The 23,900-nt window shown below is 39.6% G+C and overlaps 2 protein-coding genes and 2 long non-coding RNA genes across 4 annotated transcripts; 1 reads left to right on the plus strand and 3 right to left on the minus strand.

Annotated features, from left to right (window-relative positions):
* Positions 1-4,754: 4,754 nt before the first annotated feature.
* On the minus strand, positions 4,755-13,923 carry LOC121752120. The gene is made up of 3 exons (XM_042147058.1): positions 13,478-13,923; positions 5,472-5,798; positions 4,755-5,214 (listed from the first exon to the last, which is right to left on the minus strand). The coding sequence occupies exons 1-3, from the start codon at positions 13,921-13,923 to the stop codon at positions 4,755-4,757; spliced, it is 1,233 nt and encodes a 410-aa protein (XP_042002992.1).
* Positions 13,924-13,947: 24 nt separating this feature from the next.
* LOC121752198 lies at positions 13,948-14,373 on the minus strand. Its single transcript, XM_042147177.1, has one exon. It carries the CDS (start codon positions 14,371-14,373, stop codon positions 13,948-13,950), a length of 426 nt encoding a protein of 141 aa, XP_042003111.1.
* A 1,007-nt stretch (positions 14,374-15,380) lies between these two features.
* On the minus strand, positions 15,381-18,887 carry LOC121804019. The gene is made up of 4 exons (XR_006051110.1): positions 18,647-18,887; positions 18,498-18,569; positions 17,274-17,338; positions 15,381-15,568 (listed from the first exon to the last, which is right to left on the minus strand). It is a non-coding gene; the product is annotated as an uncharacterized LOC121804019 (long non-coding RNA).
* LOC121804016 lies at positions 17,890-19,005 on the plus strand. Its single transcript, XR_006051109.1, has 2 exons — positions 17,890-18,330; positions 18,895-19,005. It is a non-coding gene; the product is annotated as an uncharacterized LOC121804016 (long non-coding RNA).
* Positions 19,006-23,900: the final 4,895 nt, after the last annotated feature.

Below are 23,900 nucleotides of genomic sequence, written 5' to 3' on the forward strand. Positions count from 1 at the left end.
AAAAATCTTATGATGCTTATAATGGCTTTACACAAGTTACATAAGCATGATGTCTTGTGCTTATTATACATGTTGATCATAAAGATTTATGGTTACATTGTGCATATGCTTTTGACCACTTCTTGAAATTGTTGAAGCAAGTGAGTGAAATCCATTGTGATGAACTTGGCTTGTTGAATGATAATTCTTCTTGCAAGCTTGATGTGGGTTGTAGTTCATATTTTTGGCAAGAGTGATGCATTAAATGATTTTGTTTGGGATTACTTTGTGAGGGAGTGTTCTCCTCAATTTAGTTTGTATGCTTTGGATTTGTTTGAGCGTTGGCGTGAATGATACATTGATGAGCTTGAAGTGTTTTATTATGAGGTTCCTCCCTTATTCCCCCCTAGAACTATTGAGAATATCAATTCTTTTGTGAAGAAGTAGTGTGGGCAAGGTTGGGAGCAAAGATAAGGGTTTGATGCATATGCGTCTTGGCATGATCTTTGCTTTCATTGCATGACAATCTCAATGGGGCTAGCATGTTTTATTATCATTTTGTCAAAGACTTTGCATCACATGGTTTTATTTGGGACTTAAATGTTAAAGAATGCCTAGGTTTTTGTTTCCCCATAGCTTATGTATTAGTTTTGAGCTTGTTAGAGCATGCCCACCGTCTTGGTGTTGTAACTTCTATTAAAGTCGTTACTGTCTTAATCTTTATCATCCTACTTTGATATTTGATTTTCTCTCGTTCTATTTTATAAGCATGCGGAATCCGGATTTGAGGGAAAATCCTTTCCAAGAAGGGGAGAATGATATGACCACGGGTGCTAGACGTCAAGAGTCTTCACTTCGACGTGAGCCATGGATTTATTGCGGTCCAAAGATGAGGAAGAAGAGAACCAAAGACCCAATAAAGCTCGAGGGCTGACCAAGGAAACGACGAAGAGAGAAGGCTCGGATATGAGGACAAATCTCTTCCAAGAAGGGGAGGATGGTACGATCATGAAAGCTGTGCATCAAGGATTTCACATACATCTGGATTCATTCAGTGATCAGCCTATCGAGATGATGTTCAAACTCTTTGGGATGGCTACCAATGTCTTCGTCTTAGAGAGAGCATCACGTGAGTATCTTACAGGCCCCGATCGGAGGAAGTGCAATGCAGAATGTTCCACGCGGAAGGGTGACAGAATGAAAGCATTGCGGAGTCAGCGAGTTCCACCCGGACAGGTGACTTTCGGCCACCAAAAGCCACCCCTACGGGTGACAAAACTAATGCATCGATCTAGGGAGATTCCATTGGGACGGGTGACTCGAGGCCGCCGAGTCCACCCGGCTGGGTGGCTCAAGCAGAGGCAAGATTTTGTGGGCCTTTCTTGGAATTTGGGCCTAATCGATAAACAACACTTCTTCTCATTTTTCCTACTTAGTTGATTGATGATGAATTAAGCTATCTCCCTAGTGAGTTTTCCTCTTTGAGGATTTTATCCAATTCCTTCATTGAAGGTTACTTGTTTCTTCCATAGATAGATTCAAGTATATGTATGCATCAAAGTGAGTGTATCCATTGAGTAATGGAGTCAACGGGCGATTAGGGTTGATGAAAGTTTTCTATTGTTGTTTCTATTGTCACTAATTTTTCAAAATGCGTGGATGGTCTAGCGGTAGACAAGCTCCTTTACTCAGCAACTGACATGAGTTCGAGTCCCATTGTCGACATTATTTATTCAATCAGTTGTTTATCTTTTATATATTGGGTATTAAATATTACAGTATTTCATTTTCAATGTATCGTGTATTTATTTGGTATGAAATTTGCACCTTCAATTTAAAAGTTCTGAATCTGCCACTATTTGTAATAGAGATTAAACTAAGTCATAATCAATGAGTATTTCTATTACTTTATTTTAAAACTTATTTGATTTTATTTAATTAATAATAAACTTATTTGATTTTATTTAATTAATAGTAATTTATATTATTATTAATAAAATAAAATGAACCGTGCATCACACAAACTGTTAGTACTGTTATAACGTGTCATATTCTAAATAGGATCTAACTACATTGCAATTCTTCTACTGAAATATTCATGTACTCAAATAGAATCGGCGATTAAAACAAAAATTAAAAATCGGCAATTTTTTTTTTAGTTATTTATGGGCGGGGAGTATATCAAATAATCTATCCGCTTCATAGAAATAGTCCATTTTGGAGATGACAATATATAATTGGTAAAATAAGAGAGATGTAGAAAATAATCAAAATGATGTAGTTCATGGTGGGGCCTATAAATAATACTTCCTCCATCCCAAGGTAGATGGCCCCTTCCTTGGACGCTACGGAAATTTATGCAACTTTAGTTTGTGTGTGAATTGAAGAGACTAAAGTAAAATAGAGAATAAAGTAGAGATAAAGGTGTTTCTATTTTTAGTAATGAGTCATCTTTATCGAGACAAACTAAAAAAGAAAGTGAGTCATCTTTAATGGTATGAAGGGAGTAGTAAAGTAAAAGAGAAAGGAGAAAAAGTTTCTGTAAAAGGATATAAACTATTTTTATTAGACGGACGAAAAGAAAATTCAGTCTAATTCTATGGGACGGATGGAATAAAATAAATAGATTATAAAAATAAAATTCATTATAATTCTATGAGACGGAGGGAGTAAAATGAATAGATTATAAAAATATAGAGTTAGTTCCCCAATGATAATTTTGAGGGGGGTGCAGACTTGTCATGTAAACATCGAGTTCTAGAATTCAAATTGAGCCGCTCAAATAGAAATAAATAAATTGAAACTTTTTAATTGAATACTTTCCTTTGTTCTATTATAAGTGAGTCATATTCCTTTTTGAGCTGATATCAAATTGAACCGCTCAAATAGAAATAAATAAATTGAAACTTTTTAATTGAATACTTTCCTCTGTTTTACTATAAGTGAGTCATATTCCTTTTTGAGCTATCTCATTATACGTGACATATTTTTTTATGGTAAAAAAGCAATACTCTGTTTTTCTCTTATTTTATTTTCTTTCTTACTTTTTCTCTCTATTTTTTTTTTCTTACACCTACTTTATTTCATATTCATTTAAGCACTAAACACAACTATTTAAAAACCTGTGCCCAAAAGAAATGTATCACTTGAAATGGAACAGAGGAAGTATTTCGTAGTCTCTATGCTTAAGTATGTGTCTTTTTTCATGGAAGTTTGATTTTTTTGGTACGCACATGATGAACACAAATTTTACACTCATCTAGAGGTTGTAGTTTAGTTGATTTAATTGATTAATGTATGAATTTTATATGTTTTTGTTCATATTCTTATTAATTGGTTGTTTGGTCATTTTGTTGTGTTTTGATAGTGAAAAAAATTTGAAAAATGTCAAGAACATAAAGTTCGGAATTGGAAGCTGGAGTCGCGAGCTGAACAAAGCCAGTGGTCCGTTGTACACCAACCCGACGATCAATCTGCCGAAGTAATGTATGATATCCCAAGCAAGACCGGTGGCCTGCCGACTTTGCATTCGACCTTTGCGACGGTCAGCTGGAGAGAGGCAGAGACGCCAGAACAAGGGCGGTGGTTCGCTGGGTTGGTTCCATACCAACTTGGTGGTCCGTCGACGATGTCTCGAAAATACAAATTTAACAAGATTTCTGGCCTTTTGATGTCTGATTTCTTCCCAAAGATAAATAGAGACATAAGGTCTCATTTCCTACACATCCTTAGTTTCCAACCAATTATATGAAAATTGTTTTTTTTTTTGAAGCAATTACTCCCTCCGTCCCTTATAATTTGTCACCATTTGACCTGCCACGGGTTTTAAGAAATGTAATAGAAAGTGAGTTGAAAAAATAAGTGGTATATGAGTCCTACTTTTATATATTAGTTTTATAATAAAATGTGAGTGGGAATAGGTTAGTGGAGTATGAGGTACCCTACCAAAAATGGTAAAAGTGCAAAGTGACAAGTTTTTAGGGAAGGACGAAAAAGAAAATAAGTAACAAATTTTCAGAGACGGAGGGAGTATATGACAATTGAGAATTTGATGAGTTTGAAATGTGTTTAGATTAACACTTGAAAACGGATTTAAAAGGAGAATGCTCCAGAGAATTCTACCTGGTCGTGTAGAGCTCCACCTCGAAGCAACACAACCGAGTTAGGCATCCAACTACCAATCTAGAAACCACTATATAAGTTTAATGGTTAGGATTAGTATACTGAAACCACTATATAAGTTTAATGGTTAGGATTAGTATACTGAAACCACTATATAAGTTTAATGGATCACTCTTATCGCCAATTGGTTTAAGGATGAGACCATATGTGTTTCTATCATGGTATCAGAGTGGATCATCGACAGTGAGCTAAATCTAACTAATCCAGCTATATATCTAAGCTACAAGTGAAAATGATTGACCCAACAGTATATCTAGTTTTTAAATTCGAGTCAGTTCGATACCAGCGCAATCAAATTTAAAAAGTTCAAACCCCTCCAAGATTGAGCCAGTATATCTAGTTGTTATAACAATATCTCACGGCGGTGTAAAAAGACAACTAAAACTACCGTGCAAGTCTAATGAACCATTCCTCCTATAAATTTGTATCAGATCAAGACGAACAACACCAGCTCTGTGATGAATTTGCATTAGATTTTGATGCAAATGATAACTGTAAATCCAATAATAGAAAATGAAACAGTGATCATCTCCTTTTTTTCTTAAAACAAACAAATGAGTTCATCGATGAACAAAAATAATGGTTTAGTCTAATCACAAAGTATACAACGTAGATGGCTTAACCTGGTTAGTGACATTGAAGAAAGTAAGTACATCCAGCCACTGCTCCCATCTCTTAAGCCGATGAACCGCGATGGTGTCCAGAACAAGGTCATGCGAGCATCTACCATTAGTACGTGGATAGTCATACATTGCCGGCTTGTTCGAAACCCTATTCTTGGCCTTATTCCCCCGATTCAGCCACTCTCCCACCAGCTTATCCTCCGGCCCAACCGTATGGTTCAACGGGATCAACGAGGCGCCTATCCACTCAACAAGGTCCCACGACAGCACAAACCCCATCCCGGACATGTAGTGAACAAACGGATTCATGCTCTGGCAAGGGATCACGAAGCCGTAGTACAAGTCCTGCCTCGGGAGAGGGCTTAGCGACGTGGCCAGCTGCTCCAGGCGCAGGTAGACGTCGTCGTCGGTCTTCATCACATAGTCGTACCTGTGGGAATGGAAAAATATATTAATTGGAGAACAAAAAATCAAGAGATGAAGTTATGGCAAGAGTAATCGAGAAAATCAATTAATGATTATAGAAAATCAAATCAATAAGATAATAGTAGAATTAGAATATATTTTCCATGTATAGTTAGAATTGAAGCCGATTAAAAGAAATTCATTCAAGTCAATCACAATGTAGGTCTTCAGAATTGTTCAGTGCTTTTTTTTTATTTTCCGCATTTTACTTTTCAACAGTACCTGGCCGGGAGGATCCTGGGGAGGGAGGAGAAGTAGGTGTAGGTTTTTCCGGCGTTCATGTTCTCGGGGCAGTTGAGGATGATGATGTCGTCGAAGCGCATGATCTCGAGGGCGACGAAGGCGCGCTGTTCGGGCTTGGTGAGGTTGCAGAGGACGAACTTGACTGTGATTGTGAATGTGGCGGTGCTCTGCGTTCGTGTGGCGTAGATGAGGCGGAGGAAGTGGCGGCGGTCGTAGCTATCGGGGCGGGTGAGGATGCCGATGAGGAGGGTGAAGGGTGGCGGAGAAGCTTGGATTTTGGTGGTGGGGTTGGAGGTGTATTTGATGCTGGAAACGATGAAAAACATGAAGACTATGATCGCAGATATGGTGAGTGTGTAGGGGATTAATCTTAGCCGTAGCATTTTTTCTGATTACTTTAATGCCTGGATTGCATGTGTCTTTATAGGAATTAATTAATGGCAATTGCCAATTAGAAGTTGTGAGGACATGTTACAAAATGTGACAAAAGTAAACAAGATGTATTCGGTTGATGGCTAGCACATGAAAAGTATAGGATCACTAGGTGATTCAAAATGTGAGCTTTACTACATTGGATTTTTTTTAAAACTTTTCTGCTTCGCAACATAACTAAGAAACACCATATGGTAAGTTCGGAGGGAAATGTCTTCACAATTGAATTATGCAACATCGATAAACTTGTGGTTTCATAATTTTAGGGGTTAGACACGTCAAAATTTACATGCTTTTAGAACTAGTTTTAATTGCTTTCAATTAAAAATATTTGAATTGATAAATTTTATAGCTAAAAATGCTTAAATATACAAAAAAAGGAAAGTTGAAAAAAAATAATAATCATAACATTATTTCAATAGATTGTCTCAACGTGTTTGATAAATTTTATGGCTACAAAGTCTAAAACATTCTATCCGTCCCTCTATAGTTGAGTCGTACCATTATAACTGAGTCATTTTCTTTTTACACAAAAACAACCACCTTTCTTTTTATCTCTCAACATTTTACCTTTCCTACTTTATTATTCATTTATTTATTTCACTTATTATAATTTTTCTTAAATCCCGTGCTGAAAAGAAATGCTCCTCCTACTATAGAGGCATGGAGGGAGTACATTAATGAAAGATTGAAAAAAAAAAAAATATTGAGCTAGAACATTGTACTCGACCGTGTAGTGTAGCAAGACATGAGAGTCATAACAACATACTTAACCAAAATGTTTTTAACGAGAAATGATCCAGAGAGTTCCACTAAAACTGAATGGAAAGTCATTCACAAACAACTCGGTCGAGGGGTCGATATAAACAGTCCATAAACCCTACACTGCTAACAAGTGTCCCACAATTAACACACCACTAGACCAAGTGTCACAACCGCCCTTTAGGGTTAATAAATACGGGCGATCGTGATTAAAAGAATTTAATAAATAGACGAAAAGAATTAGGGTTTCAACACAAGTTTGACCAACAATAAATATCCCAATAAATAACCATGAGTTTGATATTACCCAACAAGAAATTCAAAGCATCCATTATCCTAACAATTAAAGTTGTCGGCCCAAATAAAACATAATTAAACTAAACGTCACAGCGGAAACGACCAAGAGAAAGAGTGACGTCATGTGTGAAGACACAACGACACTCAAGGTTCAAAGACAACGATTAATATCTTAAATTCACTTGCTCAACACCACCACATCCTCGTCGCCGCTCAACCTGCACACAGGGAAAACACATGCAGGGCTGAGTATTATAAAAAAAATACTCAGTGGCTCATGCCGAAAACATTTTCAATAAACAGTAATTTATCATGCCATTCACAAGTACCCATCGGGGTTTAGCTTTAGAAATGCCCGAGGCACTCAAAATCATTTCCTTTTTAAACTTCGACTAATTAGTCATTTTCCCCATAGACATTAGACATATCTGCTCATACATGACTTGGAATGTGACCACAAACCAAGCCACTAGACCGGCCAGCCCATACGCTAGCACACAGTCTACCATAGGCGTACACTAATCCAAGTAGGGTTTGCGGCCCTACGAGGACCCGAATTCGATTTAAACAATACTGGCCAGAGCCACATCAGATAGGCACGTTAAAGCAAAACATGGCATGATAAACACATTTTCATTCTCATAAATAAACATTTAAGACTTTTGTCCTTATTTAAAAAGGAAGCCCACCTCGATTGCTTAATCCGAAACTATTTTCTTTCCTTTGCGTTCACGATTCCCTTGCGAGATATCACCTTTAGAATTAAAATAGCACATAAATCAACACACTTTTCAAATTAAATAAGTAAAAATGCATGCATCCTAAGCGAAGTTATTTATCTCGGTTTTCGATTATTCGGCGGCTGCTTACACCCCGAATTCCTCCGTTAGCTCCTCGTATTTTTCTCAACGATATTGAAATAAAATTCCCAAAATTAAAAAAAAGTAATTAAATTATCGCAAGCATTTTCCCCTCGAACTATATTTATTTCGGACTTAAGATATAATTATTCATTCGTTGAAATATTCTGGAATTAATTAAATAATTCGTCACTATTAATTATCGGCCCAAAGATTTATTTAAAAGCCCCAAAACTTAATTATTTCCCCCACTTTATGTCTCCAATTAAATTAAGAAGGCCCAACAAATTAAATTGGAGCCCAACTAACCAAATCCTACCATTTAAATTAAAGAGGCCCAAACAATTAAATGGAGCCCAAACATCCAATTCTAATTAATTAGGCTCAATCCCAATTAATATCAAAAGCCCAAAATCAAGTGTACCCCCCACCCACGTCTGACTCTCTCTCTCTCTCTCTCTCTCTTTTTTCTTCTCTTCTCTTCCCTCTCGCCGGCTGGAATTTCTCCCAAATCTCCCGTCGGCTTCTTCCATTCGCCTCACGACGCCGGACGCCGCTGCTGCTACTGCTCGTCGGGGAGAGGCTGCTGTCGCCGGGAGGAGCTGCTGCTGCCGTCCGCGCCGCTGCGCAGTCGCCGTGAGTCGTCTCCAGCCGCTGCACCCGACGCTGCCGTCGCTGCCGGGAGGTGCTGCCTCTGGCGCGAAGGGTGCCGCCACCGTGAAGATGTGTCGCTGCCGCCACAGCGCTGTCGTTCAATTCATCCACCGTTCATCACCGAACCAACCCCGAACAGATACCATGCAGCCCCGATTAACCCCGATTTCAACTGAAGAGGTCGGTTCTTATTCAAGGTATGTTTCTTTTCGTTCTTAGTTTGATTTTGATTCTTAGAAAGGTTCGATTGGTTTTGATTGAACGATTGTTATTGATTAGTCCTTTGTTTGGGAGATTGATGCGGCGTATACGATATGAATGCAGAATGCGAAAATTCTTGTTTCAAATCTGTGTATGAAATTACCTCCGTGAATTGGGAAATCACAACAGCAAGTATCTGAAAAGAAAGATTGGTTCTTGAAGCTGGAGAATTTTGATTACTGCCAATAGCAACAACTTGATGTTAGATTCTGGGGCAGGACAAAGTTTAGATACAAATTGATAGGACTTAGTTTACCTTGAGTAGAAATTTTGAAGAATTCCTCTGTTTGCTGCAGGGATGAGAGGAACGAAAATAAGGCAGCAATATTATAGAGGAGTAGGAATTTAGAGGAGGAAGATTTGGTTGAGAAGTTGGAGAGATTTATGGGATAGATGGGAGCGGTTTCAACGTGGGATTAGGGAGTAGATTTTTGAATTCTACATCTCTTTTTTTTTAACATGATTTAGTTAGAATTAGATTTATTTTTGGTATTCTATTTGCAGATTACGGAAGAGGAATATCTTTTCACGGAGGAAGAAAATCTGCGCAGAATCTTTAATTAAAATTGGAATCATAGATATTTTATTTTAATTAATTTAGTTTAATTCATAGCCCATTGTATTTTATTTTAATTTGTGCAGTACACAATTTATTTATCACGGACTGGACTTTCATACTATTTATTTAATTTATCGGATCCAACATGGAATTGAGTCCAATAAATATTCCTCACGGAAAGGAAATTATTCAAATTCGCGATGTAATTTATTTCATAATTTCTAGCTCTCATAACAATTAATCGATTATCAAAAAACCATTAATTTAACCTCGTATTCAATTATTCGAGCAGCCACGTCATATATTCAACACTGTTGACCCAGTAAAAATTCCAACTCAAAATTAGGTCACGAAAGGTATTCAACAATTTTACTCGATAATTAATTCACGGACCTCGCAATATCAAAAGCATTAAATACATGTACTTTAGGGTTCAAAAGTTAGGGTTCAAAAAGTGGGGCGTTACATCCTACCACCCTTAACAGAAATTTCGTCCCGAAATTTGCTACCCTCAAGTAAAGAGTTCTGGGTACAATTCCATCATTTTATCCTCATTCTCCCACGTGGCTTCTTCATGCCCATGATTTTCCCATAGCACTTTCACACAAGCAACAGGTTTATTCCTCACATTCTGGATCTTTCGGTCTAAAATGGATTGGGGTCTCTCTTCATAGCTCAAGTCTGGATTCAACGCGACTTCCTCAAAACGGATCACGTGCTTTGGGTCGAACATGTATTTCCGTAACTGCCACACATGGAAAACGTTGTGCACATTTCGAAGGTTTGGTGGTAGCGCAAATCGGTATGCAACGGGGCCCACTCCTTCAAGAATTTCGTAAGGTCCAATAAATCGCGGCTTCAATTTGCCCTTGACGCCAAATCGTGTTATCCCTTTTGACGGAGATACCTTCAAGAAAACTTTATCGCCAGCTTGGAATTGTAAATCGGTTCGTCGGACATCCGCGTATGATTTCTGTCTGTCTTGAGCTTCTTTTATCATTTCACGAGTTTGTCGAACGATTCCCACCATCTCTTCGACTGCATCAGGTCCGAGTATTCTTCTCTCGCCAACTTCATCCCAGTAGAGCGGCGATCTACACTTTCTTCCATATAATGCCTCGTACGGTGCCATGTTTATCATTGCCTGAAAACTGTTGTTTTAGGCGAACTCGATCAGTGGTAGTGCTGCCTCCCAACTTCCTCCTCGGTCGAGTACCACGGCTCTCAACATATCCTCGAGAGTTTGGATCGTTCTTTCGGATTGTCCATCGGTTTGCGGGTGAAATGCTGTACTGAAATTCAATTTGGTTCCAAGCTCTTTCTGTAGACTAATCCAAAATCTTGAGGTGAATTTTGGGTCACGGTCGAACGTGATAGTCACTGGGACTCCATGCAATCGAACTATCTCCCTTATGTAGATTTGAGCCAGTTTGTTGGACCCATAGCTTACAAGAATCGGAATGAAATGCGCGCTCTTAGTGAGTCGGTCTATAATTACCCAAATGGCGGTGTTCCCTCTCAGAGTCCTTGGCAATCTCGTCACAAAATCCATGGCGATGTGCTCCCATTTCCATTCAGGAGTCTCTAGTGGTTGCAACTTCCCATACGGTCGTTGATGTAGAATCTTCACTTGCTGGCAGACTAGGCATCTTTCGACAAATGATGCTATGTCCCTCTTCATACCATTCCACCAAAAGGATTTCTTCAAATCTTGATACATTTTCGTACTTCCTGGGTGGGCGGTGTAAGGAGCTTCATGCGCTTCACTCATAACCTCATTTTTGAGCTCCTCGCTATTCGGCATGCATAATCTTCCTTCAAAAGTAAGGGCATTGTCGCCTTCTTCACTAAAATTCCCAGATTCACCCGGTTCGCACTTCTACACGAATCTCCTCCAACTTTGCATCCATCCGTTGTGCTGCAATAATTCTCGACCTCAGATCCGATTCAACGGCTAAAGTGGCAATTCGTGCTTCCACTGTTTCAGGTGCTCTTACCACTTCCAAAAACATCATGCTTAACTCGCGAATCAGGTTTTCTTCCTTGGTGATAAAAGTAGCCAGCTGGGAATGATCATTCCGGCTCAAAGCATCCGCCACTACATTTGCTTTGCCGGGGTGATAATTGATGCCACAATCGTAGTCTTTCACCAACTCGAGCCATCTTCTTTGCTGCATATTCAAATCTTTCTGCTCGAAGAAATACTTCAGGCTTTTGTGGTCTGTAAAGATCTCACATCGAACTCCGTAGAGATGATGTCTCCAAATCTTTAAGGCGTGAACTACCGCTGCTAACTCCAAGTCGTGGGTTGGATAGTTCAACTCGTGTGGCTTCAATTGTCGGGATGCATAAGCAATCACCTTGTTGTTTTGCATCAATACACATCCAAGTCCCACCTTTGAAGCATCCGTGTACACTACGTAGTTAACTCCAGGCTCTGGCACAGCTAGAATCGGTGCACTAGTTAGCTTCTCCTTCAATAGTTGAAAACTTGCCTCACACTCGGGGGTCCAATTGACTTTCACCCCCTTCTTAAGTTGTTGAGTCATGGGTCTCGCTATCTTGGAGAACCCCTCAATAAACCTTCGTAGTATCCTGCCAAGCCTAGGAAACTCCGAATCTCGTTTGGTGTTGTAGGTGCTTTCCACCGTTGTACCGCCTCAACCTTAGCAGGATCCACTCGAATTCCATCTGCCGTCACGATGTGACCAAGGAAATTTACTTCCTTAAGCCAAAATTCGCACTTGCAGAATTTAGCGTACAATTTCTCACTCCTCAATGTCTCTAAGGTAATTCGCAGGTGCTCTTCGTGTTCCTTCTCATTCCTCGAGTAAACGAGTACATCATCTATGAATACCAAAACGAATTTATCCAAGTATGGGTGGAATACTCGGTTCATCAAATCCATGAATGCGGCAGGTGCATTCGTCAATCCAAATGGCATTACCACGAACTCATAGTGACCATATCTTGTGCGAAAAGCAGTCTTCGGTATGTCCTCTCTTCGAACCCTCAATTGATGGTATCCGGACCTTAAGTCCATCTTTGAGAACACACCAGCTCCCCGAAGTTGATCGAATAAGTCATCTATTCTCGGCAGTGGATATTTGTTCTTGAGAGTCATCTTGTTCAATTCTCTATAATCGATGCACATTCTCATCGATCCATCTTTCTTCTTCACACAAAGCACAGACGCGCCCCACGGTGACACACTGGGTCTAATGAAACCTAAATCCATTAGCTCTTGAAGTTGTATCTTGAGTTCCTCTAACTCTTTAGGTGGCATTCGATATCGAGCCTTAGACACTGGTGCCGACCCTGGCTCTAGGTCGATCGTGAACTCCAATTGTCGATCTGGCGGTGGGCCAGGCAAAGCTTCAGGAAAGACGTCTGGAAATTCTCGTACCACCGCGACATCCTCCACTTTCCTTTCTTCCTTCTCATCTCCTTGTAGATAGACCAGATAGGCTGGACGCCCTTTCCTCAACATCGTAACGGCTTGAAGTGCGAAGATGATAGATGTTTTTCTGTTCATCGTGATCCCATGGTACATGATTGGTTCCTTTCCAGGGGCTTGTAATGTTATTTGCCTCTCCTTACATCGTATCGTCGCAAAATTCGCAGCCAACCAATCCATTCCTAAGATTACGTCGACATCCTTCATGGCCATAACTCGTAAGTTGTGCGCGACTAGCCTAAGTTCTCCCATGGAAATTTCTACATTCGAGCATGTCCGTGAAATCTCTATTACCCCTCCCACTGGTGAGGTCACCATCATCTTATGTTCAGATTTATAAGCAGGCAAACTTAATGTGTCCACACATAGTTCTGATATGAAAGAATGCGATGCACCCGTATCAAACAACACAATAATAGGTGTATCGAGGAGTTCGCCCATACCTGCCAAATTTCCACTCTCGTGATTCCCTTGTTCAGTCTTGGGTTGTCTATAACTCAGCGCATATGCTCTAGCCTGGGAGGGTAGTCTCGGACGGTGAGGTTGTTGTTGTCGCGGAGGTTGATCATGATTTGTCCTTGGTGGTGCTGGTGGTGCCCTTGTTTGCGGACGAAATCCTTGGTTGTTCGGCCTTGAACCCATCCCCGCGTTCTTGCTCGGACACTCTCTAGAGAAGTGACCATTTCCACCACAGTTGAAGCACTTGGTGGTGTTCTGCATCCTACACTCTCCGAAATGGTACTTGGAGCACACATTGCATTGGGGTGGTCTGGGTCGGAAGTCACCCCTCTGGCTAGAGAAATTCTGTCTGCCTCCATACTGTGGTCGGTTTTGAGTAGGTTGGTACTTCTTGTTGTCATAGTGGGTCCTGTTCCCAACCCACTTCCTCTTCTCCCGGGAATGATGTGATGGAGTTAAAGCCAGTGTAGTGTTCTCCGTCACCCTCTCCTTAGGCATAACTGCCTCAACATCTAGCGCGAGGGCCAACGCCTCCGCATATGTAAGTCTTCCACGACTAGCCAAAGCCATCTTTATCTCATGCCTTAAACCCTCACGGAATTTTTCTGCCAGTTTCTCATCCGTGTCAACTTGTTCGGGTGCATACTGGGTCATATCACAGAGTGCGCGATCATATTCAGTCACTGACATGCGCCCTTGAGTTAAGTTGTAAAACTAAGCCGCCTTCGCCTTTCGATAGCTCTTTGGCACGTACTTGTTATATATCGCCTCCTTGAAATTCTCCCAGGTCATTCCATTCACTTGATCTCGTGGCGTGGTCTTCATCTTGGTATCCCACCAGAAGTCAGCTGACCCAGTCAACTGATAGGTCACACAAGCCATTCGCTCGGCATCGTTGCACATCAGAATTGTAAAAATGCGCTCCAATGCGCGTATCCAACTCTCAGCCTTTTCCGGCTCTCCCATTCCATCGAAGACAGGTGGTTTCTGTTTCAAAAACAACTTCACAATTTCTTGGTCCACTTGAGGTGGAGGTGGTGGTGGTGGAGGTTGTGGGGTTGGTTGTGCCACACTCTCGACTTCCGTCGCCTGAGGTGTAGGCGCCCGGTTCGCATTCCTTACACGACGTCTTGGCGGCATTCTGCTTTATTACCAATCAAACGGGTTATTATCGCACTTATTCAAATCGATCAATAGTCATGTTGTAAAGTTGAAAAGGTCATGTAATATGTCACAAGTGGGGATCAAGGGACAATTGTACAACAAGACAAACATGGATAGAGTAAGACCATTGTACCCTGGATTAACAAAAGACATTTGCATAATAAGTTGGCACAAGGTAGTCGCATAATGGGATAGAGAAAGATGATTGTTCCATGGTTAGTAATAGGTGTTTGCACAATAGAATAATAAAGGACGATTTCAAAATCGAAAAGCAAGATCAATTGCACAATAGGATGTCAAAAGACAATGGCCCAACAAGGTAGCAAAAATATAATTTCCATAGCCGTCAAAATGTTGCCTCCAAGAGGTCTTAGCATCAATCACAACAAACGAAGTAGGAAAATAGAATGTGGAGATAAAACAATAAATAGTCTTAGCAAAAAAATGGTATTAAAACAAAAGGGAAACTAAAATGAAACAAACTAAACCATGACTATCAATCCCGAATTTCTCCTTCCTCCCACTCCTCCTCCTCCTCGGCCTCACCATCAGTCTTCATATGCGAGTTCTCTTCCTCCTCGAGGGGTTCCTCTTCTTCCTCGAGGGGTTCCTCCTCTTTCTCCTCGCCTTCTACTCCAATGCGAACTGGGGAAAGAACTGTCGTGATTATTTTCTCGACCTCCCTCTCTATTCTTAAAGGGGCCGAAGTGCGCATTCCGAGCCTTGTTCTTCGGGGCACACGTGAAACATGTGGCTCACTATCAGATCGGAACTTCCTTGCATGTGCTTGCTCCAGCGGATAAATCTGTGGTGGTGGAGAATGTGGTGGTCCGTCAGCTGCCCTTATTAAGGCCGGAAGTAGTACTTCCAGAAGACCGGGCAAGTCCCCACGCAGTGTGTATTCGGGCAGGCTATACCACGTAAACGATTCTGCCGCTTGAGCTACCCACTGACTCCAGAGGAGCGGTAGTGTGTGAATAAGCTTTGTGATTCCAGCATGGTGGGTGGCTCCCCCGAACGCATAGGCGTCCATCCAAAGATTCCAAAATTCAGTGACGTAACTCATGAGGTCAGTCCTTCCATCCCATTCATAATCCCTATATCTCTCCACGGGGAAATTTCTATTTTTGGTGTATCTATTACGCATCTGGGCAAAATATGATCCAGCCATCTACATAGAAGGAAAATCTCAACATCAGCTCAAGATAGGAAAGAACAAAGAAGATATATGGCTCTGAATGATGTTGAGAGTATGGAATGGGTACATATAGATGTGTATTCAAGATAAGGGTATGATGATTGCATCATGCCAAAAATAAACTTGGGTGCTCAAGGTGGATGGTTCACTCATTCTGTTTGATTTCACATTTCATCATGTCACAGTATGTCGACTTTTATTTCCCACAGGCTACTTGCCTCGTATTTCATACTTCCACATTTATTTTCGTCGCGAAATTATATATTACGTATTCTATAGGTACGTATGGTTACACGCAAGAAGTTAATCGTCATAGGCATTGTATTTCGTATCTCTATCTTAGTATCTATCAAAATCAATATTTCGTACTCGGCGTTTAATGACTCTCAAAACCACATAGAATTCAACCACACTTAGGTAAGATACGAGTTAAATTCTTCCAACACTCGTGAAAGTTCACCATTTAATCACATATTTTCCTCATTTAAATATATACAATTTCTCATGCTTGACGGTATTCATGGTACTTAGCAAAATCATGCTTGACAATCAAATAATAACATCCTTATATATATCATCCTACATTTTTTTTTATATATGCATAATTTTTTTTTTCTAAACTAACGTACTGACTTCCATCACCAAAATCAAAAATTTCCATTGAAACTTTCAGTATTCAATAATCCAATCCCATAGTCACCAAAATACTTTTACCTCTTTCTTCGCGGTTGGGCGTGACGAGTCGTGGTGTTGAGCCTTCAATGTTTATACCTTAGTCAATTAATACAAGAATAGATTTTTGACTCAAAAAGACTCTTGGGTCCAGAGCGGAAAGAAACTGAGGCTCTGATACCAAACTGTCACGACCGCCCTTTAGGGTTAATAAATACGGGCGATCATGATTAAAAGAATTTAATAAATAGACGAAAAGAATTAGGGTTTCAACACAAGTTGGACCAACAATAAATATCCCAATAAATAACCATGAGTTTGATATTACCCAACAAGAAATTTAAAGCATCCATTATCCTAACAATTAAAGTTGTCGGCCCAAATAAAACATAATTAAACGAAACGTCACAGCGGAAACTACCAAGAGAAAGAGTGACGTCATGTGTGAAGACACAACGACACTCAAGGTTCAAAGACAACGATTAATATCTTAAATTCACTTGCTCAACACCACCACATCCTCGTCGCCGCTCAACCTGCACATAGGGAAAACACATGCATGGCTGAGTATTATAAAAAAAATACTCAGTGGCTCATGCCGAAAACATTTTCAATAAACAGTAATTTATCATGCCATTTACAAGTACCCATCGGGGTTTAGCTTTAGAAATGCCCGAGGCACTCAAAATCATTTCCTTTTTAAACATCGACTGATCAGTCATTTTCCCATAGACGTTAGCCATATCTGCTCATACATGACTTGGAATGTGGCCACAAACCAAGCCACTAGACCGACCAGCCCGTACGCTAGCACACAGTCTACCATAGGTGTACACTAATCCAAGTAGGGTTTGCGGCCCTACGAGGACCCGAATTCGATTTAAACAATACTGGCCAGAGCCACATCAGATAGGCACGTTAAAGCAAAACACGGCATGATAAACACATTTTCATTCTCATAAATAAACATTTAGGACTTTTGTCCTTATTTAAAAAGGAAGCCCACCTCGATTGCTTAATCCGAAACTATTTTCTTTCCTTTGCGTTCACGATTCCCTTGCGAGATATCACCTGTAGAATTAAAATAGCACATAAATCAACACACTTTTCAAATTAAATAAGTAAAAATGCATGTATCCTAAGCGAAGTTATTTATCTCGGTTTTCGATTATTCGGCGGCCGCTTACACCCCGAATTCCTCCGTTAGCTCCTCGTATTTTTCTCAACGATATCGAAATAAAATTCCCAAAATTAAAAAAAAGTAATTAAATTATCGCAAGCATTTTCCCCTCGAACTATATTTATTTCGGACTTAGGATATAATTATTCATTCGTTGAAATATTTCGAAATTAATTAAATAATTCGTCACTATTAATTATCGGCCCAAAGATTTATTTAAAAGCCCCAAAACTTAATTATTTCCCCCACTTTATGTCTCCAATTAAATTAAGAAGCCCCAACAAATTAAATTGGAGCCCAACTAACCAAATCCTAACATTTAAATTAAAGAGGCCCAAACAATTAAATGGAGCCCAAACATCCAATTCTAATTAATGAGGCCCAATCCCAATTAATATCAAAAGCCCAAAATCAAGTGTACTCCCCCCCACCCACGTCTGACTCTCTCTCTCTCTCTCTCTCTCCTCTTCTCTTATCTTCTCTTCCCTCTCGCCGGCTGGAATTTCTCCCAAATATCCCGTCGGCTTCTTCCATTCGCCTCACGACGCCGGACGCCGCTGCTGCTACTGCTCATCGGGGAGAGGCTGCTGTCGCCGGGAGGAGCTGCTGCTGCCGTCCGCGCCGCTGCGCCGTCGCCGTGAGTCGTCTCCAGCCGCTGCGCCGTCGCCGTGAGTCGTCTCCAGCCGCTGCACCCGACGCTGCCGTCGCTGCCGGGAGGTGCTGCTTCTGGCGCGAAGGGTGCCGCCACCGTGAAGATGTGTCGCTGCCGCCACAGCGCTGTCATTCAATTCATCCACCGTTCATCACCGAACCAACCCCGAACAGATACCACGCAGCCCCGGTTAACCCCGATTTCAACTGAAGAGGTCGGTTCTTATTCAAGGTATGTTTCTTTTCGTTCTTAGTTTGATTTTGATTCTCAGAAAGGTTCGATTGGTTTTGATTGAACGATTGTTATTGATTAGTCCTTTGTTTGGGAGATTGATGCGGCGTATACGATATGAATGCACAATGCGAAAATTCTTGTTTCAAATCTGTGTATGAAATTACCTCCGTGAATTGAGAAATCACAACAACAAGGATCTGAAAAGATTGGTTCTTGAAGCTGGAGAATTTTGATTACTGCCAATAGCAACAACTTGATGTTAGATTCTGGGGCAGGAGAAAGTTTAGATACAAATCGGTAGGACTTAGTTTACCTTGAGTAGAAGTTTTGAAGAATTCCTCTGTTTGCTGCAAGGATGAGAGGAACGAAAATAAGGCAGCAATATTATAGAGGAGTAGGAATTTAGAGGAGGAAGATTTGGTTGAGAAGTTTGAGAGATTTGTGGGATAGATGGGAGCGGTTTCAACGTGGGATTAGGGAGTAGATTTTCGAATTCTACATCTCTTTTTTTTTAACGTGATTTAGTTAGAATTAGATTTATTTTTGGTATTCTATTTGCAGATTACGGAAGAGGAATATCTTTTCATGGAGGAAGAAAATCTGCGCAGAATCTTTAATTAAAATTGGAATCATAGATATTTTATTTTAATTAATTTAGTTTAATTCATAGCCCATTGTATTTTATTTTAATTTGTGCAGTACATAATTTATTTATCACGGACTGGACTTTCATACTATTTATTTAATTGATCGGATCCAGCATGGAATTGAGTCCAATAAATATTCCTCACGGAAAGGAAATTATTCAAATTCGCGATGTAATTTATTTCATAATTTCTAGCTCTCATAACAATTAATTGATTATCAAAAAACCTTTAATTTAACCCCGTATTCAATTATTCGAGCAGCCACGTCACATATTCAACACTGTTGACCCAGTAAAAATTCCAACTCAAAATTAGGTCACGAAAGGTATTCAACAATTTTACTCGATAATTAATTTGCGGACCTCGCAATATCAAAAGCATTAAATACATGTACTTTAGGGTTCGAAAGTTAGGGTTCAAAAAGTGGGGCGTTACACCAAGCCATAAGAAGCCGAGAGAGACTGATACGGATCTTTGTATGGCGTAGATAGCCCGACACTTGTTCTTGTAAGCAATAACAAAAATTAATATAAAACATATGGGTTTCAACCCAACCAATAAGTGAAAACAAGATATGGAAAACAAGATATGGAAAACCCTTGAATTGAACCAAAGAACCTCCACCCGAAGGATTATTGGTAAATCTCGGCAACTTTCATCGCGGACAACCACTTCAAAATATACATCCCTAGATAACACTATACTAAGGATGTGTTTGGTTTGTGGGTTACGACCAAATACTCCTCCTTATATGATTATTTCAGGTGTTTGGTTTGCAGTTTACCTTTTCAACATGGCCCGAGTTTTGGCCACCACAATAGTTTGGCCACTTCAAGGCCAAGCCACATTTTTTTTCCAAGCCACTAGAATTTGTACAAAACCACAAAAAAACTTGTCCACAACCATAAATCACATTATTTTATCAATTATTGGTATATTTTAATTCAATTAGAATAAAAATTATCGGACTATAATAATTAGAAAAAAATGCATAATTTAATTTAAAAAAATTAAAACCAAATCTTAGTTGTATTATATATTGGAGAAAATGAAAATTTTATAAAAACACTAAAAAAAATATCACCACCACTTACTCGGTGGGGTATCACCATCTCCACCTTGCATATTGACCCAACAAAAATATAGAGTGAAAATTAGAGTATAAAATGTGTGTGAAGTGAAAATTTGTAAAATGTAGTATATATATATATATAAAATTCGAAGAAAAAAAAAAAGTTTCCTCTGCCGCGTCCCTCCCCACACCGCCGTTTCCATGCCGAATACTCGGCGCCTTTCCGCAGCAGCTGCTCCCTATTATGTACACTCTTAGGCCGCTGCTTTAACGCTGCAATTGGTAGTTAGCATGTCTCTCCAAATTTCAAAGATATGTATCTGCGTAGGTCAGACACCAATGAATTTACTTAAATATCTTGTTTTTTGCATCAGAAAACTTTTTCACGACAATTTACAAAAAATACAAACTTCTCTCGAGGAAATCGGGTTTATAGGCTACTTTGCCTTTAAAATAACGTAAATGTACCAATTTTGTTATCTATTCCATAAATGGGATAAACGCCACTCTCGTTGGCGTGTTTTAAGTGAAAACGCCACCCGTATTGGCGTTTTACAACGTATGTGTCGTCGTATTGCATGTACGTTGAAAGACGCCGACGTGGTTGGCGTTTGAACGAAAAATGCCAATCCTACTGGCATGTTTCAAAAAACGCCAATTCGGGTGGCGTTTTTCATGCCTTCCGCCGTGAAAAAAAGGCCAAAAATTATCCCAAGTTATACACGCCAATGGGATTGGCGTGTTTCAACCTTTCAAGGCAAACTTTCGTTCAGGCATTTCATCAAACACTTGGAGAGCAGGTATGTGTAAATTAGGTAGTGATCATCTTTCTCTGTGTTTGGTGGCAGTTTTTGCTTTTTGAAAGTCATCTCTGTACTAGATATAGTGTAGAGCAGGTATGCATAGTGATGATGCTCATGGTTTCTAAACTGTCCGGTTCTGGTTCATAACCGCTGGTCCGGTTAAAACCGAGCACCACTAGGTATGCATAGGGATTGTTTGGCGTTTTCACTACTCCGCTCAGATCTTTCTGTGTTGAATTCTTCCATGGAAGCTAGGAGGCTTGAAAAGATTGCCTCTGCATTGTAGTCCTGTGATACTGTGACCCAAGCACGGATGTCAAAATGCTGCACCATAAGTGGATCATCGTAAGCACACTTTGCAAGAGTAGTTTTACCAATGCCCCCCATTCCAACGATTGAAATAACTTGTAAATTGGATGATTCTCCACAGAGTCGTGACTTTATTTCCACCAAACCTTCATGTAAACCAACCATATATTCAATCTTCGTAACTGGAGCAAGTCTAGAAGGCGGTTCTGCTACGGAAGAATCACCATGTTGCGCTGCATCTGAGCTATTATTTTGAACCAACTGTTTGATGAAATGCCTGAACGAAAGTTTGCCCTCCAAGTGTTTGATGAAATGCCTGAACGAAAGTTTGCCTTGTTGAAACACGCCAATCCCATTGGCGTGTATAACTTGGGATAATTTTTGGCCTTTTTTTTCACGGCGGAAGGCATGAAAAACGCCACCCGAATTGGCGTTTTTTGAAACACGCCAGTGGGATTGGCGTTTTTCGTTCAAACGCCGACCACGTCGGCGTCTTTCAACGTACATGCAATACGACGACACATACGTTGTAAAACGCCAATACGGGTGGCGTTTTCACTTAAAACACGCCAACGAGAGTGGCATTTTTCCCATTTATGGAATAGATAACAAAATGGGTACATTTACGTTATTTTAAAGGCAAAGTAGCCTATAAACCCGATTTATCCAACTTCTCTCTTCCTCTTCCTTTTCCTCTTCCTTTTCCTCTTCCATTTGTGTTGCCTCGAAGCTCCCCAGCGGCGGAGTGTGGTTGTAAAAATGGGAGAAGGTTTAGGAGTTAGAAAAATTGATGGATGAGCAAGCGTTGAGAGAAATGGGTTCAAATTTTCACATTAACTTCTATTTTGATTTAAGTGAACTAATTAACTCTGTAGATTAATTTCACCATTCCACCATTATTCTCCTTACAGCTCTAAAGAATTCAATATTAGGATAATTTTCGATCCATACCCTATCATTACCAACAAAATTAAATAGGTTAAGATTTAATTTCCTACTCACTTCGTCCCATAAAAACATGTCATATATCATTTTTCGTCCGTCTCATAGAAATAGTCAATATCCAATTATGGAAACCTTGTTCTCCTTCTTTTCCCTTTATTATTTACGGGCCCCACAATCTACTATACAATTTCAATTACTTTTTCTCATTCTCTCTTCATTTACTAATTATACATTAAAACTCGGGCCGATCTCAAATGGACTATTTCTCTGGGACGGAGAGAATATTTCTTATTAATCTAAAAAGTCAAATACAATCTTTAGTTATTTAATTTCACCATTAATAATTCAAATCATATCATCACAAATGATATAATCTCCCTAAAACTTTTAAGACTAGCTTAGTTTCAAAAACTTTTAATTTTTTGTTATTATACTAAATTCTATTTTTTGAAATGAATATTGTTTTAAAATTTGAATTTTTAGGGATTACATAATGAAAAAAATGGGAGATGACAAGGTTACAATTTACATAGGACATAGTTGGAAATAAGGGAATAACTCGAGGCTATGGGTGGAATTTTATTTACTTTATTTTTTCACACTAGTGTATTCAAACACAAGAAATATTTTCTTGAGTAAAGGTCAATTTTGGTCCTAAGCATATGGCCTATATACGAATTTGGTCAAAAACATTCACTTTTAGAAAAACAAGTTCATAACAAATGAAATTCGTGTCGATCCGGTACTTTTTTTACAGTTCCGTCAATTTTCGACGGTCAACAGTTAATTAGTGTTTTGTTGACCAGATTAGCCATTTTTTTTATTAATGTAGCTAATTTTTTATTTTTTTTAAAATTTCGAAAATATTTGAAAAATAGAAAACCCTTAAATAAAAACATGAATCAAAATCAAATTTTTTATTCTCTCTGTTTCATTTCTTCTCCCCCACACCACCAAGAACCTAATTTTCTTCCGCAACTTGGTCCAAAACCCGCCGGACTCGTCGGATATGGAGAGGTCGCGGTTCTACAGGAATTCAGGTGACAGCGGCGGCCCATCGACGAGACGAAGTCATTACTGTCAATCCCAGTTGTCGTTTCCGACGAAGAAATTGAATTTTGATTTTGAATTTAGATTTTTGAATTCTGAATTTTGAATCTTGAATGTGAGTCCGAAAGAGCAGGTTTTTGGTATTGTGTTATATGCAGGTGTGCATCCAACTGATCAGGATAATATCCCAACCTAGCTGAGTCGTTGGCACGACAACCTACCTCAACCCACTTCTACTGATTAGTATAGTGGAGGTAAGGGTCGAATCCCACAGAGATGAATGCGCTTTGGTAATTGTGGTGATATTCTAGAAAGGTTGGGTAGCTACCACGCTTGGGGTTGAGATTCTAACTAGACTGGAAATTAAGGTGGTACTTTACTGACTAGGAGGGGTGAAAGATGATTGATAAGCAGCTGTGTACGTGAGATTGAGGGAACATTATGTTCAGAAAATATCTGGAGGGTACGGGTTACTATAAAAGGCTAAACGGAATATCAGAGAATAAGTGGTAGTTAGGTGACCAGGCTAACAGATCTGTAGGGTACCAGCAGAAAAAGTAGAGAAAAGTAAAAGACAAAAGCAAAAAGTAACTAAAAAGTAAAAGTGGTCCCAAATTTGGATGTGGACATTGTCTTCTCCAACGAGTATGAACACAAATCAAACAACTCAGATTCCATGAACGAGAATTCCATGAACAAGAATTTCAAACTTCACAAAACAGATCTACAATCTAAACTCCA

Source organism: Salvia splendens, chromosome 1 (genome assembly GCF_004379255.2).
Source record: "Salvia splendens isolate huo1 chromosome 1, SspV2, whole genome shotgun sequence".
Lineage (NCBI taxonomy): Eukaryota > Viridiplantae > Streptophyta > Magnoliopsida > Lamiales > Lamiaceae > Salvia > Salvia splendens.